The 23,266-nt window shown below is 49.6% G+C and overlaps 1 protein-coding gene across 2 annotated transcripts in view; it reads right to left on the minus strand.

Annotated features, from left to right (window-relative positions):
- The window catches only part of TG (thyroglobulin), a 262,905-nt gene that overhangs the window by 207,337 nt on the left and 32,302 nt on the right, over nt 1-23,266 (minus strand). The window contains exons 16-21 of one of the 2 annotated variants that reach the window (XM_087447432.1): nt 22,201-22,401; nt 16,267-16,473; nt 14,787-14,941; nt 10,970-11,126; nt 9,260-9,484; nt 1,647-1,796 (exon numbers count right to left, since the gene is read on the minus strand). In XM_087447432.1, the coding sequence (XP_087303558.1) occupies nt 1,647-1,796; nt 9,260-9,484; nt 10,970-11,126; nt 14,787-14,941; nt 16,267-16,473; nt 22,201-22,401 (1,095 nt within the window). The remainder of the gene's footprint in view (nt 1-1,646; nt 1,797-9,259; nt 9,485-10,969; nt 11,127-14,786; nt 14,942-16,266; nt 16,474-22,200; nt 22,402-23,266) is intronic. The other variant, XM_087447433.1, reaches the window with a different exon arrangement.

Genomic DNA, 23,266 nt, shown 5'->3' on the forward strand with positions numbered 1-23,266 from the left:
TGTTGAACGCCTAACCCCCCATGCGATGGTATTTGGAGGTGGGACCTTTGGGAGGTGATTAGGTTTAAATGAGGTTATGAGGGTGGAATCCCTGTGATGGGATTAGTGCCCTTACAAATAGAGGAAGACACAGGAGATCTCTTGCTCTGCATGAATGCACTAAGGAAAGGCCCGGTGAGGACACAACTGGGAAGTAGTCCCTCACTGAGAACCTGACCATGCTGGCATCCTGATCTTGGACTTCCAGCTTCCAGACCATGAGAAATGAACACGTATTGTTGAAGCCACCCAGTCTATGGTGATTTGTATATAGCAGCCCAAACTGACTAAGACACGCTTTATAATCACTCTCTGAGTATAACTGGCCCCATCTACTAAATGAGGAAGTTGACATTCCAAGAAGGAAGGTGACTTGGCCTAGATCACAGTGCCAGTAGGAGGGACAGCGGGGGTGGAAATGGGTTTGGCTGGTGCCGAGCCTGAGCCCCTTTTTCTGTTCCCTACCTTTTCTGTAGATCCCCTCCATAATCAAGGATCAGTACATTACAGCAATCCCCTTTTAAGAAAGCATTCCTCTGGCAGTGTGATGGCACTTCAAGTCATCTCAGACCACAGTGACTGCAGTCAACGTGTGCAAACTGAGGGGGATGTCCATATGTCAAGGACACTCTGCGTTCCTGGGAAAGAGTTTCTTCTCTAGGAGGCATGTCAGACTCCCGGCCTATAAAATACCCCTTACTTTTATTTTCTTGAAATTATCGCCTTATTACCATTGCTCTCCTGACGAAGGAAATTGCCCTTATCAGAGAAGGTGACTTGATCTCTTTTGTTTATTTTAAAATTCTAAACACTATTCAGATTTTAAGCAATAATGATTTCCTCATGTTGACGTAATTTCAGACTAACATGAAAAGACACACAGCGAGGCAAGCTCTGGGTCCTTGCTAGGAAAAACCCAACAATACCCAAGTGACGATTAAGTAACTAGGCCAAGAGAAATCACATGACATATGGGAAGGCCACAAGTACACACAGTCCTGTCAAATGTAGAGGACCAGAACGGGAATATGAGCTACACGGTGGCAGCGACTGTAGGTGGAAAATGTCTTCCACTTCTCAATCTGATAAGGTCGACTTACAAAAATCAGAAGTTTCAGAATCAGACAGTACCAAGATCAAAGGCCAGCTATGTCACTTACTAGCTGAGTGACTTGAGCTAAATTACTTTTCTGAGACTTAGCCTTTTGATCTGTAAAAGTTGGGCTGATGATATTTACCTAGAAGAGGAGATGGGAGGATTGAATGAGACCACACAGGTAAAATGTCTGGCCCAGATTCTGACAGGGTATAGGCCTTCAGAGATGGTGCCCCTTTGATTATTATGCTATGTTCCCAATGGTTCTCAGTGGTGGGCAATGGACTTGGCAATGTCTAGAGACATGCTGGGTCGTCACAGCATGGCAGTGGGGTGTGCTACTGGCATCTGACAGTAACGGCCAGAGATGCTACTAAATAAACATCCTGACATCCCCCAAATGAAGAATTATCTGTCCCAAAATTTCAATAGTGCTGAGGTTGAGACGCCCTGCTGTGTCTTTGATGCATTGTAGGGTTTCTCTTTCAAAGCAGGACCCTGCAGAACTTACAGTGAGTCTGGCTGAAAGCTCCATCAGAAATGGTCGTTCTGCCCACAGGACATGGCACACAGACCAAGCTACCTGCCCGTTCTTGGTAGAATCCAACAGGACAGGGAATACATTGCTCATCCCGAAAATAGCTTCCTTCGGGACAGTTAACTAGAAAAGATAAACAGAGAGATAATGTTCAAGACAAGACCTTGCTTTACAGTTACAGCCTCACGACACACAGGGCATGCGAAATCCCGAAATCAATTCAAGAGCCCATTCATTTAACAAATGCCCATTGAGAATCTGCTACGTGTCGGGCTCTAAGAACCAAGGATAAGCTGCGAAGAAGGCAGACAAGGTTCCTGCTCTCCAGGAGCTGACACGCTAGTAGGATGAGACGGTGTCAGAAAAAATTTCAGATGTAGATAAAATGCAGCAGGAGAGGAGGGCATGCTAAGAGGAAGGCCCCTCTGAGAGGTGACCTTGAGACTTGAAGGATGAGGAGTACCCCAGGCAAAGCTCTAGGAGGAGAGAATTCCGGGCAGAGGGAACAGCAAGTGCAAAAATTCCTGAGGTAGGAATGAGTTTGGATTATTCAAGAAATGGCAAGAAAAAAGCCAAAGTTACCCACTAAGCTAGAGCTTAGTAGACAAGGAGGAGGATGGCATGAGGTGAAGCTGGAGGACGGCTTGAAAGATGCGGGTCCATCCATAGGTCGCCATGGGAACGCTTCCCAAAGTTGAGGACACGGTGGAGCGCAGTGGGGGGTGCAAACTTGGGGGTTGAAAGCTTGGGTAAAGTCCCTCTCCCTATTATACTTAAATGACTTTGGACTTCTCTAGGGCTCCATTTTCTCTTCTGTAAAACAGGGATTAATAATACTATCTCGTTGGAGTGCAGTGATGATGTACAAAAAGCACATATAATAATGCAACTCCTACGTGCTCAAGAAATAGTCATTATTTTTACACTTGAGGGAGTCCTTCTTTGTAGCCAACTTCAATACCCACTCTGTCCAAACAGGGTGCCCTCTCTCTGTGGGGCAATTCCAACAATTCAGCACCATCTCACTTGACTCATGTGGCCTCTCCCTGTTGGTCAATCATTAATGGCATTGCTCAGACCTGGGACTAGGGTGAGGTGAAAACACCCAGGACACAGGATTTAGAGGTCCTCCCTGTCAGGCTGTTAGGTTTCTTTTTTTTTTTTTTTTTTTTTTAAAGATTTTATTTATTTTATTTTTTCCCCCCAAAGCCCCAGTGGGTAGTTGTATGTCGTAGCTGCACATCCTTCTAGTTGCTGTATGTGGGACTCGGCCTCAGGATGAACGGAGAAGTGGTGCCTCGATGCGCACCCGGGATCCGAACCCGTGCCACCAGCATCGCAGCGCGTGCACTTAACCACCAAGCCACAGGGCCGGCCCAGGCTGTTAGATTTCTGATTTACTCAGAAATACCAAACATGACCCCAAGAGTGAGGGCCTACTTCTATCTTGCGCCCTGGACGTCTCCCTTGCCTCATTCTTTTCCCTCTGTGCTTACCCTGTTCATCTGTGGATTCTCAGTGTTTCTGCCTCTCTGATTCTAACACTCCAATCCCTCCTAGTTGGCTTCCTCTAATATGACAAGGGCCAAGAAATCAGAAACCCAAACTGGAGAGAAGCCTGTCTCCTAAGAGTTCTAAGTTAGGGTCTGAGAGCTCTGCCTTGAGGAAAGTGAGTGAACTTGGCCACACTGATTCTGATAGCTCAGAGAAGAGAGTGGGAGAAGGAGGTTCTTTTTGCTTGCTTTCTTGGTTCAGGGTTGTGCTCCCGAGAGTTTGCCAAATAACTTCCAGAAGAAGTGATCTGTTACCCAGTGAAGGTAGGAGCTGAAATCTTGCCCACCCTTGGGAGCAATTTCTATGTGCCTGGCACTCTGCTGTGCACTGCGTGTACATTACGCAGCACACCCAGGAGTTAGAGTTTTATCCCCATTTCACAGATGAGAAAGCTGAGCCTCAGGACAGTCATGCATGACTCCCTAGCATGCTTTTCTGTGAAGGGCAGTGATGAGTAAAATTATAGGATATACCAAGCACAGTGCCAGGAGTTTCAATGTGTTATTTCACAACCTTATGAGAAAGGTATCATCCTCATTCTAGACTGGAGAAAACTGATGTTCAAGGTCAAGTGTGACCAGGCAGCATGGTGAGAGAGGTGGGATTTGAGCCCCATTTTCTCCAAACCAAAGCCTTTTCTCCATCCACCAACTCAACCACCTTCCTTTGACAAAGAAGTGAGCACGAACGTGTGGGATGTGCCAGAACGGAGCCAGTGTTGATTTAACAACTACTATCTCTAGTATACATATACACATGGCATCTCTGAGTAAACCAGAAACTCAAAACACATCTTGGAAACTGAAAGACGTATTTTCCTGTCTGCCTCGAGCAATGAATACCTTCCCTCGGAGAGTGGAGTTTCGCTACTTCTATGAGTCAGCTTGTTGATCATCTCTAGTATTTTAACCCCAGTACTGTGACTATTTTTTCAAGCGGTCTTCAGATTCATTGCTAAACGAAAACAAAACCTTTCAGCCAGCTTGAGTTGCCCCGTCTCCAAACCCAAGGTGCAGGCAAAGGGGCAGAAAGAAGAACTGGGAACGAACTTTTGCAGCAAGCTCAACAAGCTTCAGGCCTCTTGACTATTCTCAAGGAACATGCATTCTGTTTCTCTCCATCTCTGAAGTCAAGAGTCTTTTCCATCCAAAGGAACACTTGCGTAAGTCAGAATGAGGTGGTGGCTTGAATATCATCATCCTTCCCCTGGCAGATGTGTCTCAAAGACACTTGAGTCCACTGCAACAACTGGGTGCTTATCCTTCAGTTAAATCCCTCCATGAAAATCTTTGGAAAACCCCTTTGGTGTCAGTTTCCTCCTTCTTAAAATGAGACAACTGGGCCTATTTGAGTTTGGGAGGTTCACAAAGTTTTGGGGTTATGCTTTCCCAACTGTTAACCCATTCCCATTGTCCTCCAATGACAGCCATGCTTTTGCAGAAAAAAAGTATCTGTGAGGAAGCATAATAGTCCTTCACTCCTTAGCCTGCTTTGCTCAGCCCCACACCTGGCCCTGTCACTCTCCAACTTAAAGTTCTCCAGTGGTGCCCCCAGCAGGCCAAGCCCCTGGCCACTCCTGAGGTAGGAATGAGGCCCCTCCCACTCTGCTCCCTGCCTATCTCTCTGGCCCATCTCCTGCCACACTTCCCATATGCCTATTCTCCAGCCATATAAACCATATGCACTGTCCCCATAAAGCCACACCACTTCATGACTCTCCATGTCTGGAATGTGCTTCATCACTTTAGCACCCTCAACACAGGTACTCGCACACATGCACACACATACACACACACATGCACACACACACACCACTTCTTGTCAGCTTTTCTCTGAGCAGTAATTCTGACTCACTTCTCAAGACTTCATGCCAGCCTTTGCTCCCCCAGCAAGCCTCCCCTGGCTGCCCTGCCTGGGATGAAAAAACCTTTCTCACACGATATTTTAGCTGTCTTTGCACTTAGCTTTCCTCTACGAGACTGTGATTCTTTGAAAGTGGAGCTGTGACTTTTGCTTCCCTGAGTATGTAACACAGTGTTTGACATATAATTATATTTTCAAAGCTTGGATGGATGAATGGATGGAAAGATAGACAGGTTAAAGAAGGATGGATTCATGGATGGAAAGAAGGAAGGAAGAGGGAGGAAACAAGACATAACCTATTACTTTGGAAAAAATTCCACAGAAAATTAGCTCTAAGAACTTGTAGTGAATGAGTGAAAGTTAATGTTGTCCAGAATGGGAAATGGAAAATCCTGGCAATTTCTCTGGAACTCTCCTTAATGAACCAACCTGGTATAAAGGCTGCTGGCAGGTAATTCTGAGGGGAAGCAGATGGCTGGCCTGGAGGCAAGAGGGTGAAAATAACCCACCCATTGGAGCTGCAAACGAAGCCTCCACCCAGTGCAGGATCCGTGCCCTGGATAACGGTTGCCATGCCTATGGGTGTCATGGGTGGATATTCCCACCGGTCCCCCGGAGTCACTGCCCTCCAAGGGGGTCATCCTGATTAGCCCCCTGAGATGACACACAGAAACCCTGCCTCATCCCCACAGGACAATGCTCTGCTTGTAGCCTCACAGCTGTGTTCCAGATGGGCTTCAGAAGGAAAAAGAGCCAGTACGAGTAGATACAAGAATCTGAGGGCGTGACTCCACTAAGAACCCCCTTGTTGAGAAGAGAGACGTGTGATGCAGGGGACACAACAAAGAATTTGGAATCAGTAGAACTGAGTTTAAATCTTAGCATGGTCACTTAACATCAAAACCATTTGTTGAGCGTTCACCCTGTGTCAAGGGATGTGCTTCGTATTGATTATATTATGCTGTCCAAACCATAACCCCCAGGAAATAGATAGTATTATCCCTGTTTTTCAGATTATGCCTAGTGAGGATAGGCAATGTCCTAAGAACCCACATTTAGAAGGTGTTGGGGCCAGGACTTGAACCCAGGTCCACCTGACTTCAAAGAGCAGTTTCCTAACCCTCTTAACTGTGTGCGCCTGGCTGCCTCATCTGTACTATGGGGTTAGTAACACCTGACCCTCCGGATCAGAGAAACGTTAGTAAGGCCCCGCACTTATCAGAAACTCAATAATGAATAGATGTGATCATTGAAACTGGAGAGAATCCAGGGCTTTCAGTACTGCTTTTGTGAATTCCATTCTGGACACTTCTAACCATCTAGAGGAAGGGAGCAGGGCTGAATGGAGTGATTGACACTCTCAGTGAGTCGGTAAAATGCTGCAGCAGTTGACAAATAGAATGTAGGTTTATCTAGAGCTAGGATTGGCCAACTATAGCCTGTGGGCCAAAGTCCACTCACCTGCCTGGCAAATAAAGTTTAATGGGAACACAGACATGTTTTTCTCCCTACAATGGATGAGTTGAGTCATTAAGACAAAAACCATATGGTCTGAAAACACTTGCTCTAAAATACTAAATACTAAAATACTTGCTCACCAGACCTTTGCAGAATAAGGTTTCCAACTCTTTTTCTGGAGCAAGTGTGGCCTGGGGAAAACCTTTCATTCAGCCCGTTCCCCAGGCCCCGCCCTGTGGCTCCCACTCTCTCTGAAGCCCTGTCACCCTGAGGCCAGGTTCTGATTCCAGGTGCCCCTACTGGTTGACACCCTTCAGGCAAGACTGTCCCCGCTCCCAGCTCAGCTTCCCCTCCCACCTCACAGTTAAGCTGGGCCACCTGTCCTGGTAGACAGGCAATAATAATCTAACAATCAATGGAATTCCCTAGAAGGAAACTTAGGATCAGACTCCCAGTCCAGCCCCTTTATTTTTCAGGCAGAAAATGGGGCCCTGAGAGGGACTGGGACTTGCTGAAAGGCACAGAGTCAATACAGGTTCTCTGACCCGGCCCTTGACTAGTACCTGTCTCCGTCTCCTGCCACTCCAACTCTTGGTTACATGCTCCAGAGAGTACACTCAAGGTCATGAGCCTGAGTGGGGCTCTCAGACCCCCTTATCAGCAATACCTCGGGTGATTATAAAAGCAAGATCCTGGCCCCCACTCTTCCTAATAACACACACACATGCATGCATGCACACACACACACGCACCCCATCACTAATTCAGAGTCTTTGGCAACGGAGCCCAGGGCTCTTCAGGGTAAGTCTAAGAACATATGGCAGATGTTCCAAACACATCCGTATCTGTGACCTTCTTTCACCCACCCTGGCAGGTGGCACCATCCACTCCTGCTCCCACTTCTCATCCTCTTTGTGTGGGCAGCTCTGGTGAGGTGGGAAGACCATGAACTCTGGTCCCCTGTGCGTTACTCACCCACAGATCATTGGTTTCATGAACGTGAGTCCGTCCTTTGAGTCAGCCCTGCTCTGGGCACTTACAGATGCATGATATCATTTCATCTGAGCCTCAACTTCTTCCTCTGTCACATGGGGAGATTACCTGCCACTGGGGCTACACTGAGAGTTAAATATTTGTGAAGGTGCATTGTAAATTGCAAAATCCTCTATAAATATTAGCGGGAAGTGGTTGTGTTTCTAGTTTCCGTGTTGAGATTTAACTGCATCTTAAATCCAAAGTGGAGTTTAGAACTTGGCATGGATTTCATAAAAGGAAAGACCGTGCAGCTTTCCTGTTGCGACCAATATAAATAATGGAAAAATAAATAATCAAGAAACATCTTCTCTCTCTTCAGCTTAAGAAAAATGCCTCTCTGTCTCATGCCACGTGGGACGAAGGCCTCTCATCATGAGACTCTGGAAGGTTTGGTAGTAGACAGAACCGTGGCCCCCAAAGATGTGCTCGTCCTAATCCCTGGAACCTGTAAATATGCTGGGTTACATGGCCAAGGGAAATGAAGTCTGCAGATGGAATTAAGGTCGCTAATCAACTGACCTTAAGATAAGGAGAGTGTCCTGGATTATCCAGCTATGTGTAACCACAAGCGTCCTTAGAAATGAAAGGCAGAGTCCGAGGGAGCTGGGACTGCAGAAGAATGGTCAGAGAGCTACTACATTGCTGGATTCCAAGATGAAGGAAGGAAGCCACAAGCCAAGAAATGTGGGCAACTACTAGAAGCTGGAAACGTCAAGAGAATAGATCCCACCTAGGGCCTCCAGTAGGAATGCAGCCCTGCCTGTACCTTGACTTTGGCCCAGCAGGACCCGTGTCAGAACTCAAAGCTACAGAACTGTTAAGATAACACATGTTCGCTGTTTTAAGATACTAAGTTTGTGGTGATTTGTTATGGTAGCAATAGGAGCTTACAGCCTCCATTCAAGGAATTTGCAGCTGCATTCTAGCGAAAACAACTTCCAAAGCTACTTATGTGTAAGGCCAAGAACAGCCCCGGTGAACCACCACCAGGAAGCACTTCCCCTGAGTCGTCAAGTCCTGGGCTGATCAAGGGCCATTTGGGGATGCTGGTGAGTAATGTATTGTCATAACCAGATTAAGAAATATCATGGAGCACATAGGGTAGACATCAGCCTTCTCCACAAAGACAGCGCAGGCCAGGCCCCAGGGGCCAAGCTCGTCGAGAACAAAGAAGAAGGAAAACTTCAAACCTCAGGATTGTTCCTTCTATCATATCATCTGCACCTCTAGTTTCAGCTGCTACCTAATGGGTGGTGACAATATGCCCACGCATAGTGGATGATTGAACAACTTTTGTTGAATGAATAAACGAATGATTCTATGTGGAAGATAAACAAACACACAGATACAGAGAACAGATTGGTGGTTACCAGAAGTTTAAACGGGGGGGAGGGCAAAAGGGATAAAGGGGCACGTGTGTAAGGTGACGGATGGCAACTAGGTTTTGGTGGTAAACACGAAGCAGTCTACACAGAAGCTGAAATATAATGATGTACACCTGCAATTTACATAGTGTTACAAATGTAACCTCAATATGACCTCAATAAAAAAAATAAAATAAATGAGTGATTCTCCACTTGTATGTGCAGAGTAACCTCTTTCTGGAGCTCTGGTGGCCTTTCCTGCAGCCTCTTATGACACAATAACAGCAATCCAGGGAGGGGGGATGGACCTACCACACCCCAGTGGGTCCTGACTGGTGTTGCTAGTGGCCGAGACTTGATAGAATCCTTCCAAGCATCCAAACCATGTCCTGGGAAAGGTGGCAAAGTTGTCCCCTTGGAGGAAGCGGATGGAGGTGTCTACAGAGAACGTCTTGGAATCCAGATGAAGCTGGAACGCTCCACTTTGGATCAGATCTGCAAAGCGCCCCATGAGATTCTTGCCCACCAAGGCCTCCTCTGTAAGACACAAGATGAAACAGGAATGTCACCTTGCAGATGTCCCCTGCAAAGGCAAGGGAAGATCAAGGGGCAGAACCACCTAGAATGTTCATGCCAAAAGGAGATGTAAGCATTATCTGGTGTCTCATTTTACAGAGGAGAAACTGAGGCCAGAGAAGGGGGCTGATTGGCCCAAGCTCACACAAGAGCCAGAAGCACAACTAAGACTTTACCCAAGGTCTCTGGCTCCTGTCATTTTTGTGACATCAATATGACCCCATTGACATAGGATATCATGTCTTCAGTCACTAATCTAAGGTGCACTATCTAGATACACGAATGTCTCAAGCTTTAGCAAGCCACCATCTCTGAGCCTCAGTTTCCCCATTTGCAAAATGGGGCTGGCAATGCCTCTCTTGCAGTTGTTGGGGATTATAAGGGAGAATGCGTATGACAGGGCTGCTCAAAGAGAAGGCAGAGCCTCCAGGAGGCCATGTGGCCTCTGCCTCAGTGTTCAGCTAAACCTCAGGGAGGCCTCTAGCTATCGAATGATAAATATTTCCTGGGAAGAAACCAGATGAGCACACATCTGGACCTGGGTTGGATCCCAGCACGCAGCGAACATTCGCGCTACAATGGGCTACTGTAAAGCCAGCCCAAGCCCTGAAACCACCATCATCGCCACTGATGCCAGGAATAAACAGCTCATCCTCTCGCAGCTTCAAACAGCCCAAATCACCCAAGCTCTGTCTGGAGAAACATGAAAAGGGACCCCTCATTCATAATGCCATGGGGTTATTATTGCCAGGAGGACCGCAGGATGGCAGAGATGCAGTCTGTCCCCTGGGTTATACTCTGGCTACTTTTTCCAGAAGTTTCCCCTCATAAGACAGAAGTCAAGCTCCAGCCAGTCCTGACCCTGAGCGTTTGGTTGCTGGATGATAGGAGAGAAAGTGGAGTTGCTCCTACCTTCTGGTCAGAAATATACGGTTTATATCCTATCCTATTCTGGCTCATAGTAATTGTCATAAAATCCACTCTGCTCTTCATCCTCAGATCTCTCTATTCTCTCGCATCATCCATATCACAACTGCCCGGTTTAAAACAGCATATTAACGGGTATAAATAGTGTAAGGGGTTTGAGAAGTTTTGCAATCGGAAGTGGGCAGGACATAAATTATAAGCCAATAGAGACTCCCTCACCCCATCCCCCACTCTCCCTTCTTCACAACTGTCTCCTCTCTCTGTCCCCAGAAAATCAAGAGAAGCATTAAAAAGTGTTCACAAAAGCACAATCACGTAACATTATTTAACTCTAGTAAGCTGTTGAACAGAACTCTATTGATTTTTATATACATCTTAATAATTAGTTCCTCCCACCGGCCAGGTACGACAGGCCAGGGACGGCACGATGGGCTTCAGCAGGTCCATCTGACAAATAGGGAAACTAAGACTCAGAGAGGCTGCATAGCTTCCTCAAGACAGCAGTGCAGGGAAACATACCAACGTCACGCAAATCAGGAAGAGAGGCCGGTGGCACATCCTCAAGCCGCAGTTTCCACGTGACGTTCACTCCTAAACGCTCCGGGGTCAGACACTCCACCTGCACTGTGGAGTCATTGCAAACAGGAATGGAAACCGGTGTCCCAAAAGTCTTCACCTACACGGAGACAGGCGCCTTCAGTGCAAGAACACGGAGCAGGTAGCCAGCTGGGCTGAGCCCACCCCAGGTGCCAGAACTTGGCTTATGTTACTCCCTTCTATTTTCCCTTTGACACTGGGGGCACTATTAACTCCTTTTCCCCACCTGAGGGAAATGAGGTTCTGGGTTCAGGGAACATAAGCGGAGGAAGAGCCAAGCTCTGTGCGTCAAAAGCCCAAACGCTCCTAACTCACGGCACCATATTTCGCTGGTGAAACACCTTCAGCCGACTCTGCAAACGTCCTCACAACAAGTATATCCAGCAGGACATGACCCTCCTTCTTAGAAGAAGCCCCCACCGGCTCCTTCATTTTGGCTACACAGCCTGGTTTCTCCTTCCAAAGTGAGTGTGGCCACTGTCAATGCCCACTGAATGTCTGTGACCCAAGGGTCCTGGAGGGCAGGGTAGGGGGTGGACAGTGATGTGGCCTGGTTGGCCCATGGACAGTGCCGGACATGGGTCTGGGGTTGAACACAAGCTTCACCTTGCCCTCTTCACACCATGCTCTTTCAAATGGTGACATCCCAAGAGAGTCTATACCAAGACCCAAGGGACATTAGTGTATCAAAAGCTTGGGTGTCTAGAGGTGAATGAGGGCTCTGAGCCCCTGAGCGGAAGGTTTTGCAAGGGCAAGTAAAGGCATCTGTCACCAATCCACAATCCAGAGTTGATTTGGCCCTGGCACTCAGCCTTCAGCAGGAGAGAGCTCGCCCACGTTCTTCAGGATCCAGACAGTGCCCTGTGAAGCAGGCCCTGGGCTGCACACCCGGCCTGTGCTTCAGGACGTCATTTCAACATGACAGTCATGGCACAGACTGGCACCGAGCACTGACGATGTGCCACACTCCGCGCTACGCCCAGGATGAAGGTGAGTAAGTGGATGTGGGTGCTCATGTAGTGTCATGGATGAGAACCTGCTGTGTGCCAGCCTCTTAGCATCCTTAGAAGACAACACGGCACAAGTTTTTAATATTCTCCATTAGTCAGGCCCTGCGTGAAATGCTTTAAACAAATTAGCTAGTTTAGTCTCCAAAACAAATCTATAGAGTCAGAACTATCATTACCCAACATTACAGATGGGGAATTAGCCTCAGAGAGGCTGAGGAACTGCCAAGGATCACACAGCCAATAAATGGTGGAGCCAGGATTCGAACTCCTGCCAACCCCAGAACCTAATATCTTAACCTCTAGGCAGAGTGTAAGAGCAAGGGCTTTGGATGCACATGTCATCTCACTTAATCCAACCCTCCAAGGTAGGTGCTACTGGTCCCATTTCACAGATGATTGATGTGAGGCTCAGCAAGGCTGGTAAATGCCCAGGGCATGCTGGTAGGAAGGGTGGAGCCAAGGTTGAAACCAGATGCATCTGATTGAAAGCTGTGTATCTGTATCATCTCCGACTTCTGAAGAATAAGACCCACCCCTGACCTTAGAGGTTTTTTGTCTCATAGTCACACCAGACATGTTTTCCTGGAAGCCCCCACCACCAAGCCCTGCCCAGGCCACCTTCTGACCCATCCACCTTCAGCATGGTCCTCAGCTCTCGGGGCTGGGGATTCTGGAACATTCCACCTCTTGCTGCGTGAGATTTAACTTCCGCATCTCAGCAAATGGCAGTACCATGCCTTCACCCAGCCCTCAAGCCGAAACTTTAGTCATCCTTGATGTTCCCTTTCCCCGTGACGCATTATCTACTACCTCATGCTGTGGGCTTTTCCTTCCCAATATGTCACAAGTCCTTCTGCTTCTCACGCTTTGCACCACCACCACAGCCCACAGCCCCCCTTGCCCCTGCTCCCCACTCCTACCCTTGCCCCCGGAAACCCCTTCTCCGTACAACAGCTAGAGTGAACTTTAAAACCCACATCATATCGTGTCAGTCTCTCAACTCAGTCCCCCGTGGCTTTCCATCACATGCAGACTAAAACCTACTGCCCTAGGCACAGCCATCAAGGCATGCAGGGTGGGCACGCTCCTTCCCATAGCTCCCTCTCTGCTGCCCCACCCACATGGTCCTCCCTGATTTTATGGGTCATACCCAGCACGTTCCCAGTGAAGGTGCTCCGATCTTCTTATTTCTTCCAGATATTCACAAGGCCCTCCACTTCACCTCACTCAGGCCCCCTCAAATGCCACCTCCTGGAGAGGGCTTCACTGGCCATTCTGTCTAAAATCACCCCCATCTCGCCACCTTCCCTCTCCAACACTCCACCTGCCTTATTTCTCTTCTGGGCATTACCTGATGCATATTTGTTCAGTGCCATCTCCCCTAAACTGCGGGTTCCTGAGGGCAGAGGGCTGACGTCGTTCACTGCTGGATCCTGACAAAGATGCGCTCCTTGACCAAACTCTAGCTAGGCTCCTCTGAGCCCTTTTCTCTACTAGCCTCAATCTTGGCCTATAAAGACTTGAAAAAACATCAACAGAGTTTCTAACAGCTCAAGGCCACATCCCTAAGGTGACCTCAGCCCCCTTAAAGCACCTTCATGAGAAAACCCAAGGCTGCTAAGAGAATTGACTGTCTTTGTCACCAACACCTGAAGACAGGCCCCCTGTCTCCTGGCTTCTGTGAGAGGCCGGGACCCTAACTTCCACAAGTGCCAGTCAGCAAACCCAAATGAGTTTCCTAGGCTGCTGTGATAGTTAGAGATAAGGAATGCAGAACTTCAGGCTTGGCACCAGGAACACAGCCAGTGCTCAATCATTAATAGATATTGCTGGCATTGTTGTCAAGTGCATTTCTTTGGATGAAAGGTGGCAATATATGTTTCTATTTGTTTTAGAATCAATACTCTCTGTATTCGGTTTTGTGAAAATGTGTGATCTGCAAAATTCTTAGCATGAGGTGCTAAAAATGAGTTATTCTGATGAGTTAGCAAACTTTGAGTAGAACAAGGACTTATTTAATTGAGTGACTTTTAAAGAATCCTTCTGTGAATACTTGTGACTTTGAATCACCAAAGCCCTTGCCTATTACACAGCTAAAAGCTCAGATAGTCATTATTCATGGCACTATGTCTTTCCAATTGGCATGTACTGTTTTTTTTTCCAGGAAGGATCCATAATGTCTTCTCACACGTTCATTAAGGAACACATCTGGCACCAGAGAGAGTAAGTCATGGCATTGCAGCCTCCTTGACCCACGTTCCCAGGCTCTGTCTCCATGGTGGTGGCAGCACTACACGGTGATCACAGCTCTGTCCTCACATCAGTCTGCCTGGCTATACCATTTCCCAGCTGTGACTCTGGCCATATTTGACTCTCTAGTCTCCACTCCTCTCATCTACAAAATGGCAATAATGATGGGGTCCCTACGAGGAGTGCAGTAACTAACCCATGCCAAGGGATGCACAGAGCCTGGCCCATAATAAGCACTCAGCACGTGTTTGGTTTGACATCTTTCTGTAGGAAGAATGGCCAATGATGCAATGGGTACGGATTCCACCTCTGCTGCTCCATAATTAGCCTTGGCCAAGTTAATTTCTCATCCTGAGCCTCAGTTTACCCATTGGTAAAATGAGCGTGGGTTGAGCGTGGGTTCATTTGAGCCCTGAGGTTCTCCAACACGATGACCCTGAGCTCCGTCCAAGCTCGCACTTGCGGGGAAGGCCACCTACCTGGATCTGGCAGAAGCCGCGGGCTGTGAGCTCGTCTAGTATGAAGACCTGGAGAACCCGCAGCAAGCCCGCGGGGTCGGCACTGCACACCTGGCCGGGCGGGAGCTGGAGCTGGATCTGCGCTCGGGTCTGGAGGGTCTGCCACAGCTGGGGCCCTGCGGGCAAGCACCAGGAGTCAGCAGACATGGCTACAGAACTGTGCCCTTCTTTTCTTTTCTTTCTTCGGTTACTCCTCTGCCAAAATAACCCTTCTTCATCTAGCTTGGGTCACACAAGCACTGCCATCTTGCATGGTCATCCTCAGAATCTAAACACTCCCTAGCATTACTTAGCACCCTCACAGCAAGTTCAGTCCTGTCTCAGTCTCCAAACCAGGCTGCTTTCCATTTGGGAGTCCTGGACATTCTTCTTGGAAAATCTTCCCTGCCACCTTGCATTCAAACAGGGCCACTCCATATGGTTTTTCTGGTTCAGAGTAGACACCATAGACTGTGAAAGGCAAACTCTAAGGTTGTTCAGTGCACAACATGAACAATTGTACACAGCAGCCCTACATTCAACTTCAGAAGCTTAAGACCCACGCCTCGCTTCTCCCAAGTCCCTTGCTCTACATCCATTTGTGACTGGCCTGCTCTTGGTTTCAGCTTAGGCCACTCTGCCATAGGCAGGGGGACAGGCCACTTATTTGTCCAAATCACATTTTGAACTTTTTTTGGATAGCATTCTCTATCTCAGAATGCTTTGCAACAAATACTGTCCTATGGCACTGTGCCAGCCACCTGGAGCCTTGTGACAGTTGGTCTCAGGATCTGGTTCTCTCTCCTAGACGCCCCTCCCACTGCCCTGGGTGGACCCAGTGCCAGCCCCCAGTGTCCACCCTGCCCTGCCCGGCTGTGAGTAACCAAAGCCAGCCTTTGCCAAGGCAGATGCAGTCAGAGCCCGGTGTTGCCTCACGGGTGTGTGCATGTGGAAGTGGGTTCAGTGGGGAGAAAGGAGCTCTGCTGATATTCAGATAGGGCACAGGCCCACAGCGGTTAGAACTGATGCCCCCGGAGCAGGGTCCAGGCCCTGCTCTGCCAAACATTGGCCCTGGAACTCCAGATGGACCCACAAGAGAGGCTGGTGAGTCAGCGTCACTCTCAGAGCCCAGACAAGCAGCTCCGAGCTGCTTACCATAGTAAGCAATACGGCCATTGGAGCACCTACCTCCTGAACACAGTCCTACATCCCAGACATCCCAGGAGACCCCGAAGTGATGGCAGTTCTCCTGAGGAGCAGGTGGCTCCAGAGAAGCCACAAAGGGGTCTGTGAAGCACATCTGCTCCTTCTAGAAGGTGATCCATTGGGCCCTCTCTCCTGCTCTCGATGCCACCTGGCTTCCCATGGAAATGCTACACTTGGTGGGGAAAATAAAGGTGCTCTGAGCCCTGAGCCCTGAGAGGGAGCGGGGAGCCTGGCAGACATTCCCGAGGCCACTCACGCTGGCAGGCCTGGGGCTGGGGCGGCTGTGACACCCAGAGTCTCCTCTTGAGGCTGCATACCAGCGGCCCCGGCCGGAACGCGCTCCGGTAGCCCTGGCGACACAGCAGCTGGCACTGCTGGACGGTGGCCTCTCCTGAGGCTCGCTCACACAGGATCACTCCACTGGCCACCTCCGACACGTTGAATGGCAGTGGGCACTGCGGGTCTAGGAGAGGGAGAGAGGGGCAGCTGTGGGCATCTGCCCGGCACAAGGGGGGCTGAGCACTCTGCCTCTCGCTTCTCCTTCTCAGTGACACTGGGCCCTCCTCCTCTTCCCTTCCCCCGGCTATGCCAGGTTCCTTGGGCCCTGGCCTGGGCCTGCTCCCCTCCCTCTCTGCTCTCTTCTAGAACAAGCCCATTCTCTCTCATTTTAACAGACGGCTGAGCACGGATAACTCTAGTATCTTCATCTCCAGCTCAGACCCTCTTGAGTTTCTTCCCATCTCTAAATCCAATTACCAACTGGTCTTCTCCACCTCAAAGCCAACATGTCAAGAACTCAGCATCTCCTGCCCACCCCTGCTCCTATTCAGTGAGCCAAGCTCAAGGAATGGCATCTCCAGCCACCCAGTCATCCCAAGCCAGAAACACGGCGGCCATCCTAGACGGTCCCAGCTCCTCTGCCCTAGCATCAGCGAAGGCTGCAGCTCAGACCTTCTCCACTTCTCTGCAGTCCCGCTACGCTTCCATCATTTAGATGTTCGTCATCCTTTTCCTGAACTGCTATTGAGGCTTCCTCACCAGGCTCCCGCATTTGGGCCTCATCGCCTGCCTTTGTGCTCCCGTGTCCAAATTCAGTCCCCACTGCCAGCAAAGAAATTGTAGCGAAGCTGGAAGTCAGCTCTCAATTCCCCCGAGAGCTTGCTGACCCTCCCTTCCCCTCTCTGCTCTCATCTCCTCCAGCCCCTCTTTGCCTCAAGGTATAGCTGTCGTTCCCTGAACATACCCTGGTTGCACACTGTGTCCTCCCCTCTGCCTGCTCATCTGCCTAGAAGATTCCTTTTTTGGCCCTCAGATATCCACTCAGCACCTTTAACTTTCTAACCACTCCCATGGTTCTCCTAGGCTGACCTAGTCTCCTCTCTCCAAGCTCTCAGGCCTGTGCGGGCCTCCATGTTATCAATTATTCCAGACCCTACTCAGTCGCGCCCTGGTCTCCCCTCTGGAGTGAGGCCACGGTGGGAAAGAGGGCACTTTTCCTCTGTTCACCCAGGCACAACACTGACCCCAGGACACAAGCTCCACGAATACGTTAAATAAGTGGGAGAATGAGCAAAAGAAAGAACAGACACACTCTGTGTGACAATTTCACACCCAACTTGAGGTTTAGTTAGTGTAGCCTTGCTGCCTCTATATGTCTCTGTTTAAAATCTGCAATCTGCATGTGATTCAGGGGTACTTGGGGGCCTCAGAGAGGGAGAATGACCCATTTTGATCTCCAGGGTGCATCCTGGGCTTGATGGCTTCTGGTTAGGATTTTGCACTGCGATCTGCAGGGGGCTTATTGAGTTGGCTCTTACCAACTGCTGTGTGTGGGGGTGAGAGTCAGCCTGGGGCTCTGGGGCAGCCCGCTGGGCTTTGAATCCTGGCTCAATCACTTACTAGTCAGCGCCCTAGAGCAAGTTAATTAACTTCTTCTTATAAAATGGCGAGGATAACAATAATGCTTACCTCCTGGGGATGGTGGGAATCAAAATGAATTAGGCATGCAAAGAGCTTAGAAGAGTTACTGGCACATAAGAAATGCTCAATAAATGTTAGTCATTATTATTGCTATTAACAACAACAACAACAAGAGTAATACATTATTGCCTGGGTTGGAAATTCCAGGGTGTGAATTAATGCTTTCAGAACAATGAAATGGCATATGTTGTACTACAAAGGTAAACCAGCAGAAATAATAGCTGATATTTACCATGAATTTTAGGATTTCTAAAATTCTGTCATGATCAATATTTAATTGAATCTCACTCAAAATAGCCCTATGAAGTAGGCAGCCCTGGTATTATAATCCCCATTTTACAGACGAAGAAACTGAGGTTTGAGGATTTGGGGGGCAGAGCCAGGACTTGAGCACAGGTCCTTCGAATCTAACCACCACCCCAGCAGGGGAAGGGTCATGCTGCTCCCTAGTCTGGTGCTGTTTAGAGATGGGAATGCACCCTTCCTCTGTGCTCCTGGGGGGCCACCAGCATATCCTTTTCGGAGCCCTCAGTACTGGGTGTTACAAGGGCCTGTTGATGTCTCCAAGGGCCCGGCCCTATTCCTTTTGCTTAGGTCTTGGGGCCGCATGGAAAGCCCATCTGGCCGGGGAGCACTCCACCCCTCCACACTGAGGGATCGATGTGCACAGCCCCTCATGTCTCTGAGCCTCTGGTCCCACTTCTAGGGTGGGGATAAAGACCCCCAGCACTTCCTACCACCAAGGTGGTCCAGGTACTGGAGGGAAGGTGTTGGGCAGCCTGGGAAAGCCAGAGCACCACTGATCTGTGAGTTCTCACATGCGGAGTGTGCCCGGGGCCAGGGGCTGGGGACGTGCAAGGGGCTTCAGAGACCAGTCAGCAAGGCCCCTATTTTGCAGCCCAGGTCACTGAAGCTGACAAGGCCAAGTTCCATACTCATGCGGGGCAGAGAGGAGACTGGAACCTGCACCTCCTCACAGTATCTCAAGCCAGTGCTCATTCATCTGTCCTTCATGACTTCCTGGGAAGTCAGCTGGGCTTCTCTGAGGACTTGGTAGGATCCCCAGCTTGACCTGACTCTGGTCCTTCCAGTGGGATGCCAGGGAAAACCCTCTGCCATCCGAGCCTCCAATACCACATCTCTAAAGTGAGAGCATTTACTTAAAAACTGTTTTTAGGGGCCAGCCCCGTGGTCTAGTGGTTAGGTTCGGTGCACTCCACGTTGGTGGCCCAGGTTCATGGGTTCAGATCCCAGGCATGGACCTACACCGCTCGTCAGCCATGCTGTGGCAGAGACCCACATACAAAGTAGTGGAAGAATGGCAAAGATGTTAGCTCAGGGTGACTCTTCCTCAGCAAAAAAAAAAAAAGCTGTTTTTAAACTATGTGGCACTTAGCATGTGCCAGGTATGCTGTTAGCTTTACCCATATCAACTCATTTAATGCTCCCTATGATGCTATGGGGTAGGTCCCATTACCCCATTTCACAGATGCTAACACAGAGGCACACTGAGGGTAAATACCTTGCCTATGACCAGAGAGCTAGTACGTAGCAAAACCAGGGTTTGAGCCTCATCCTTCTGGTCCCAGAATCTGTGTTCTCCACCAGTGTGCTTGGTGTACATGCACATATGTGTAAAAGGCGAGGTGTCGATGAGGGAGACTGTGAGCAGCCCCTAGCGCACAAGGTGAACCCTCGATAAATGCGGGGTCCCCCTCTAACCCTGCAGGATAGATCCCTATCCTGTGGCTCTTCCCATTGGTCTCCACTGCCTTTGTAGGATGAGGGCCAGTGAGTGCTTTGACCCGGCCGGGAGGGGATTCCTCCTGGGTCCCAAATGTCCCCTGAGACACTGACGCTTCTCTCGCTGGTGTCAGCCTCCAGCAGACCTGCTTTCCTTCAGCCTTCTTCCCCAATTTCTCTGAAATGCACTGACTCCCCGGCTATGGTTTGACCCATCCGGCCTCCGCAGTCGGGGAGGAGAGGCTGAGGGGAAGAGGAAGACGTGTGGAGACCACAATTAGCTGAATACCACAGTGGCTAGCACTGGGGAGGGTATTTGGCATCTTTAATGTAATGGCATCCTGCCAAAGTCGTGCCCACTGGGAATCATTATTGCCACTTTAGAGATGAGGAAGATGGAGTCTCGAAGGAACTAAGGGCTTGCCCAGGGACACAACGCTGGTGAGCAGACTAGAAACCAGCTCCTGCCTCCAGCCCCCTCGCTCAGGAGCTTGTGCACGTGGCTCATTCCTTGGGGGTCAGGGCTGCCCCAAGGGACCCCCGTGAACTGATTCCATCTTCACAGCAACCCTGAGAGGCAGGACTGTTGCCTCCTCAACCCACAGGTGGGGACTCTGAAGCATGGAGAAGTTAACTTTTCTGCTCTAAGTTCTACAGCAGTAAGTGGGGAGCCAGGCGTGGCCCCAGAGGCTGTGCTCTGAGCCACCAGGCTAAGCAGTTTATAGGGACGATTTGAATTAATCCTAACAATGACTCTAAGAAATAGCTACGATTCTCCATGCCAGTTTCACAGATTGGGAAACAGAGGTCCAGAGAGGTTAGGGGACTAGCCCAAGGTCACCCAGCAAAGGAGTGGCAGAGTTGACCTTCAAGTCTGGCTGGCTGGCCCCCACATCTGAGCTTTCTCTACCCACTCTGCAGTAAGTCGGGAGGAAGAGCCTTTGGGGGCTCATGTTAACGCGGGCTGCTCTGCTTCCTAGCTGCATGACTTTGGACATATTAACAAACCTCTGTGAGCCCCAGTTTTGCCATCTGTAAAATGGGAAGATAGGGCAATTCTATCTATTCACCTGCGTTATTGGGAGGCCAAAATGGGATAAGGGATGTGAAAGGTGGCTTTTAACCGCTAAGTCTCTTCACACCTGAGCTATGTTCATGGAATCCCGCAGGGCCGAGCCACATAGGGTCTCCCAAACCCTAAAAGAGCTGGGCTCCCAGACCTGTTTCTGGAGGAGACACGTCACTCTAATTCCTGGGTCCCAGATAGTGTGGACCCCTCTCAGATGCCCCAGAAATTGAATGTTGAAGGCTAACACTTCAACTTTCTCAGAAGCACAGGGAAGGAAGTTCCACTCACAAGTATCCATCAATGTTCCCTGACGTGGCAGCTGCCGAGAGCTACAGAGAGGAGCACGACGTGACAGGGTCCTGCCTGGAAGCAGACCCTGTACAGAGGGGAACTGCCCAGGGCTTTGGAGAGAAGGGGTGCGGTGAGAGCCACAGGCACAGCACAGGTTAGGGGCGAGAGAGGGAACAGATAAAAGGGGAAAGAGCCCCCAAAGAGAGCAGGTGACTCTTCCTTCCCACCCTTCCTTTGAAGGCTTCCTCTTCTCTTTGCAGATATAATAAAATCCTCTATGTATGTAAATCACTAGACCCAATTAAACATCTCTGCAGTTCCAAAATGTGGCTTAGAAACTGCAAAATTTAAAAATAGAACAATAAGGAGAGCAACAGAAAGCCGACTGCACTAAAATCAGAATCATTTAGTGCACATTTCTCAACCCCACCAACCCAATACCTCAACTTATAATCGATATTTTGCAATGTCTTTATTTACTGTCCTGAAACAAAATTCACAGATAGTTCAACCTACTTTCTCACATAAATGTTAAAATGATTATAATGTCCTGTGACTTGAGTATATAGGAGAAATCAAAGGTAATTGATAATTAAATAATGTATTTTAATATTTAATAATGTATTTCAATATTCTAATATATATTGGTATGATATATATTTCAATATTTGATACCCAAATAATTTTTTAAACTAGAAATAAAAATAAACAAATAAACACGTCTACAATTTCCTGGAGCTCCCAGCAGAGATGGATCCACCCCCACTGAGGTCCTGCTGTCGGGTCCTCCTCCCCACTCGAGGATGGGGAGACCAGACCCAGAACCCCTCAACAAGCCAGTGCCCAAGCTTCCTGCGGTGCCCTCTCTGGAGATGCCCGCACAGGCTCTCCTTGATTTTAGCCCCAGGGCTGAGCACTTTTAGGAAGCAGACGCGAGTTTTGACATCATGGGAATCAACTGCAACCACATCCCTCATGCTCTTCCCTGTCTCTCCTCCCACCTACACTGTCCCAGGGCCTTTGGAGTCCCTCCAGCCTGCTTGAAGGAAGAGATGGGCAGGTCCCCCCCACGAGCCCAGGGAGCCCCTCCAGGGGGTGACGACTTACTCTCACAGGCCGGCTGGCTCCCAGCCACGCGGGTCCCGGGCACCTCCTCTCCACTGCCCAGGACACACCAACAGCTGCCCTGGGCCAGGTCACATTGCACTGGGGAAAAGCCTGCGTCCTCTATCCTGCAGGCTGGGGTGTAGCCTGGGCTGGCTCTCCTGGAAAGGACCCCACTCCGGAGCACTTCACAGAGGCTCGGGCCTGGACACAAAGGCAAGCCACATGGATTCTTTGCCCACATAGCTGCCACAGCCCTCGCCATCACCCGCTGCCACCCACCGCCACCCACCTGCAGGGTCTGGGGTGCCTCCCCACTGGGGTGTTAAGCTAGGACAGGGCAAAGACTGGGCCTGGCTCAGCTCTGTACTTCTCCTCCACGCACAAGCACCACACACACACACACACACACACACACACTCCACCTGCCTTCAAGGAGCTTAGAGTCTTAAAGGAGATTTAAAGTAAGTGAGCAACTATAGTTCAGAGTGATAAGGCGACAATAGGAGATGTACGGGGCAGTGAAGGAGCCCACAGGAAGGCACTGAACTCAGCTATGGAAGACTGAAGCCCCGAAGACTCCTGGAGGGGCTGATGTGTGGTCTAAGTAAGAATGAGCCAGGTAGGGGGTGGGGAGAGGGCGGGGAACCAGAACACGTGAAGGCCCAGGGGGAAGAGAGCATCTGCCTTCTTGAAAAGTCTGACTATAGTTTATTACAGCCAGATGCTGAAGCCTGTGAGGTGGAGGCACAAGAGAAGCAAAGGAAGATACAGGAGCCAGATGTGCAGGGGCCGTGAGCCGTGGCCAGGAGCTCGGGCCGGCCCTGAGGACCACGGGGGTGTTGATGGTTTTCAGGCAAAGGAGGGACATCAGCACATTTACACTTTAGGGACAGCATCTCGACTTCACCCTGGAAACCAGACTGCAGGGCCGGCTGAAAGCTGAGGACCAGGGGAGGACCTGCTGGCGCATCAGTGCTGCACAGCTGCTCACCCCGGGGAAGCAGCAGTGCCCACTTTCACAGGGACCAGTGCTGGTATTGCCCGTATTTTACAGAAGAGAACACTG

The sequence above is a fragment of the Ceratotherium simum genome, chromosome 23, assembly GCF_057802395.1.
Source record: "Ceratotherium simum simum isolate JZ-2026a chromosome 23, ASM5780239v1, whole genome shotgun sequence".
Lineage (NCBI taxonomy): Eukaryota > Metazoa > Chordata > Mammalia > Perissodactyla > Rhinocerotidae > Ceratotherium > Ceratotherium simum.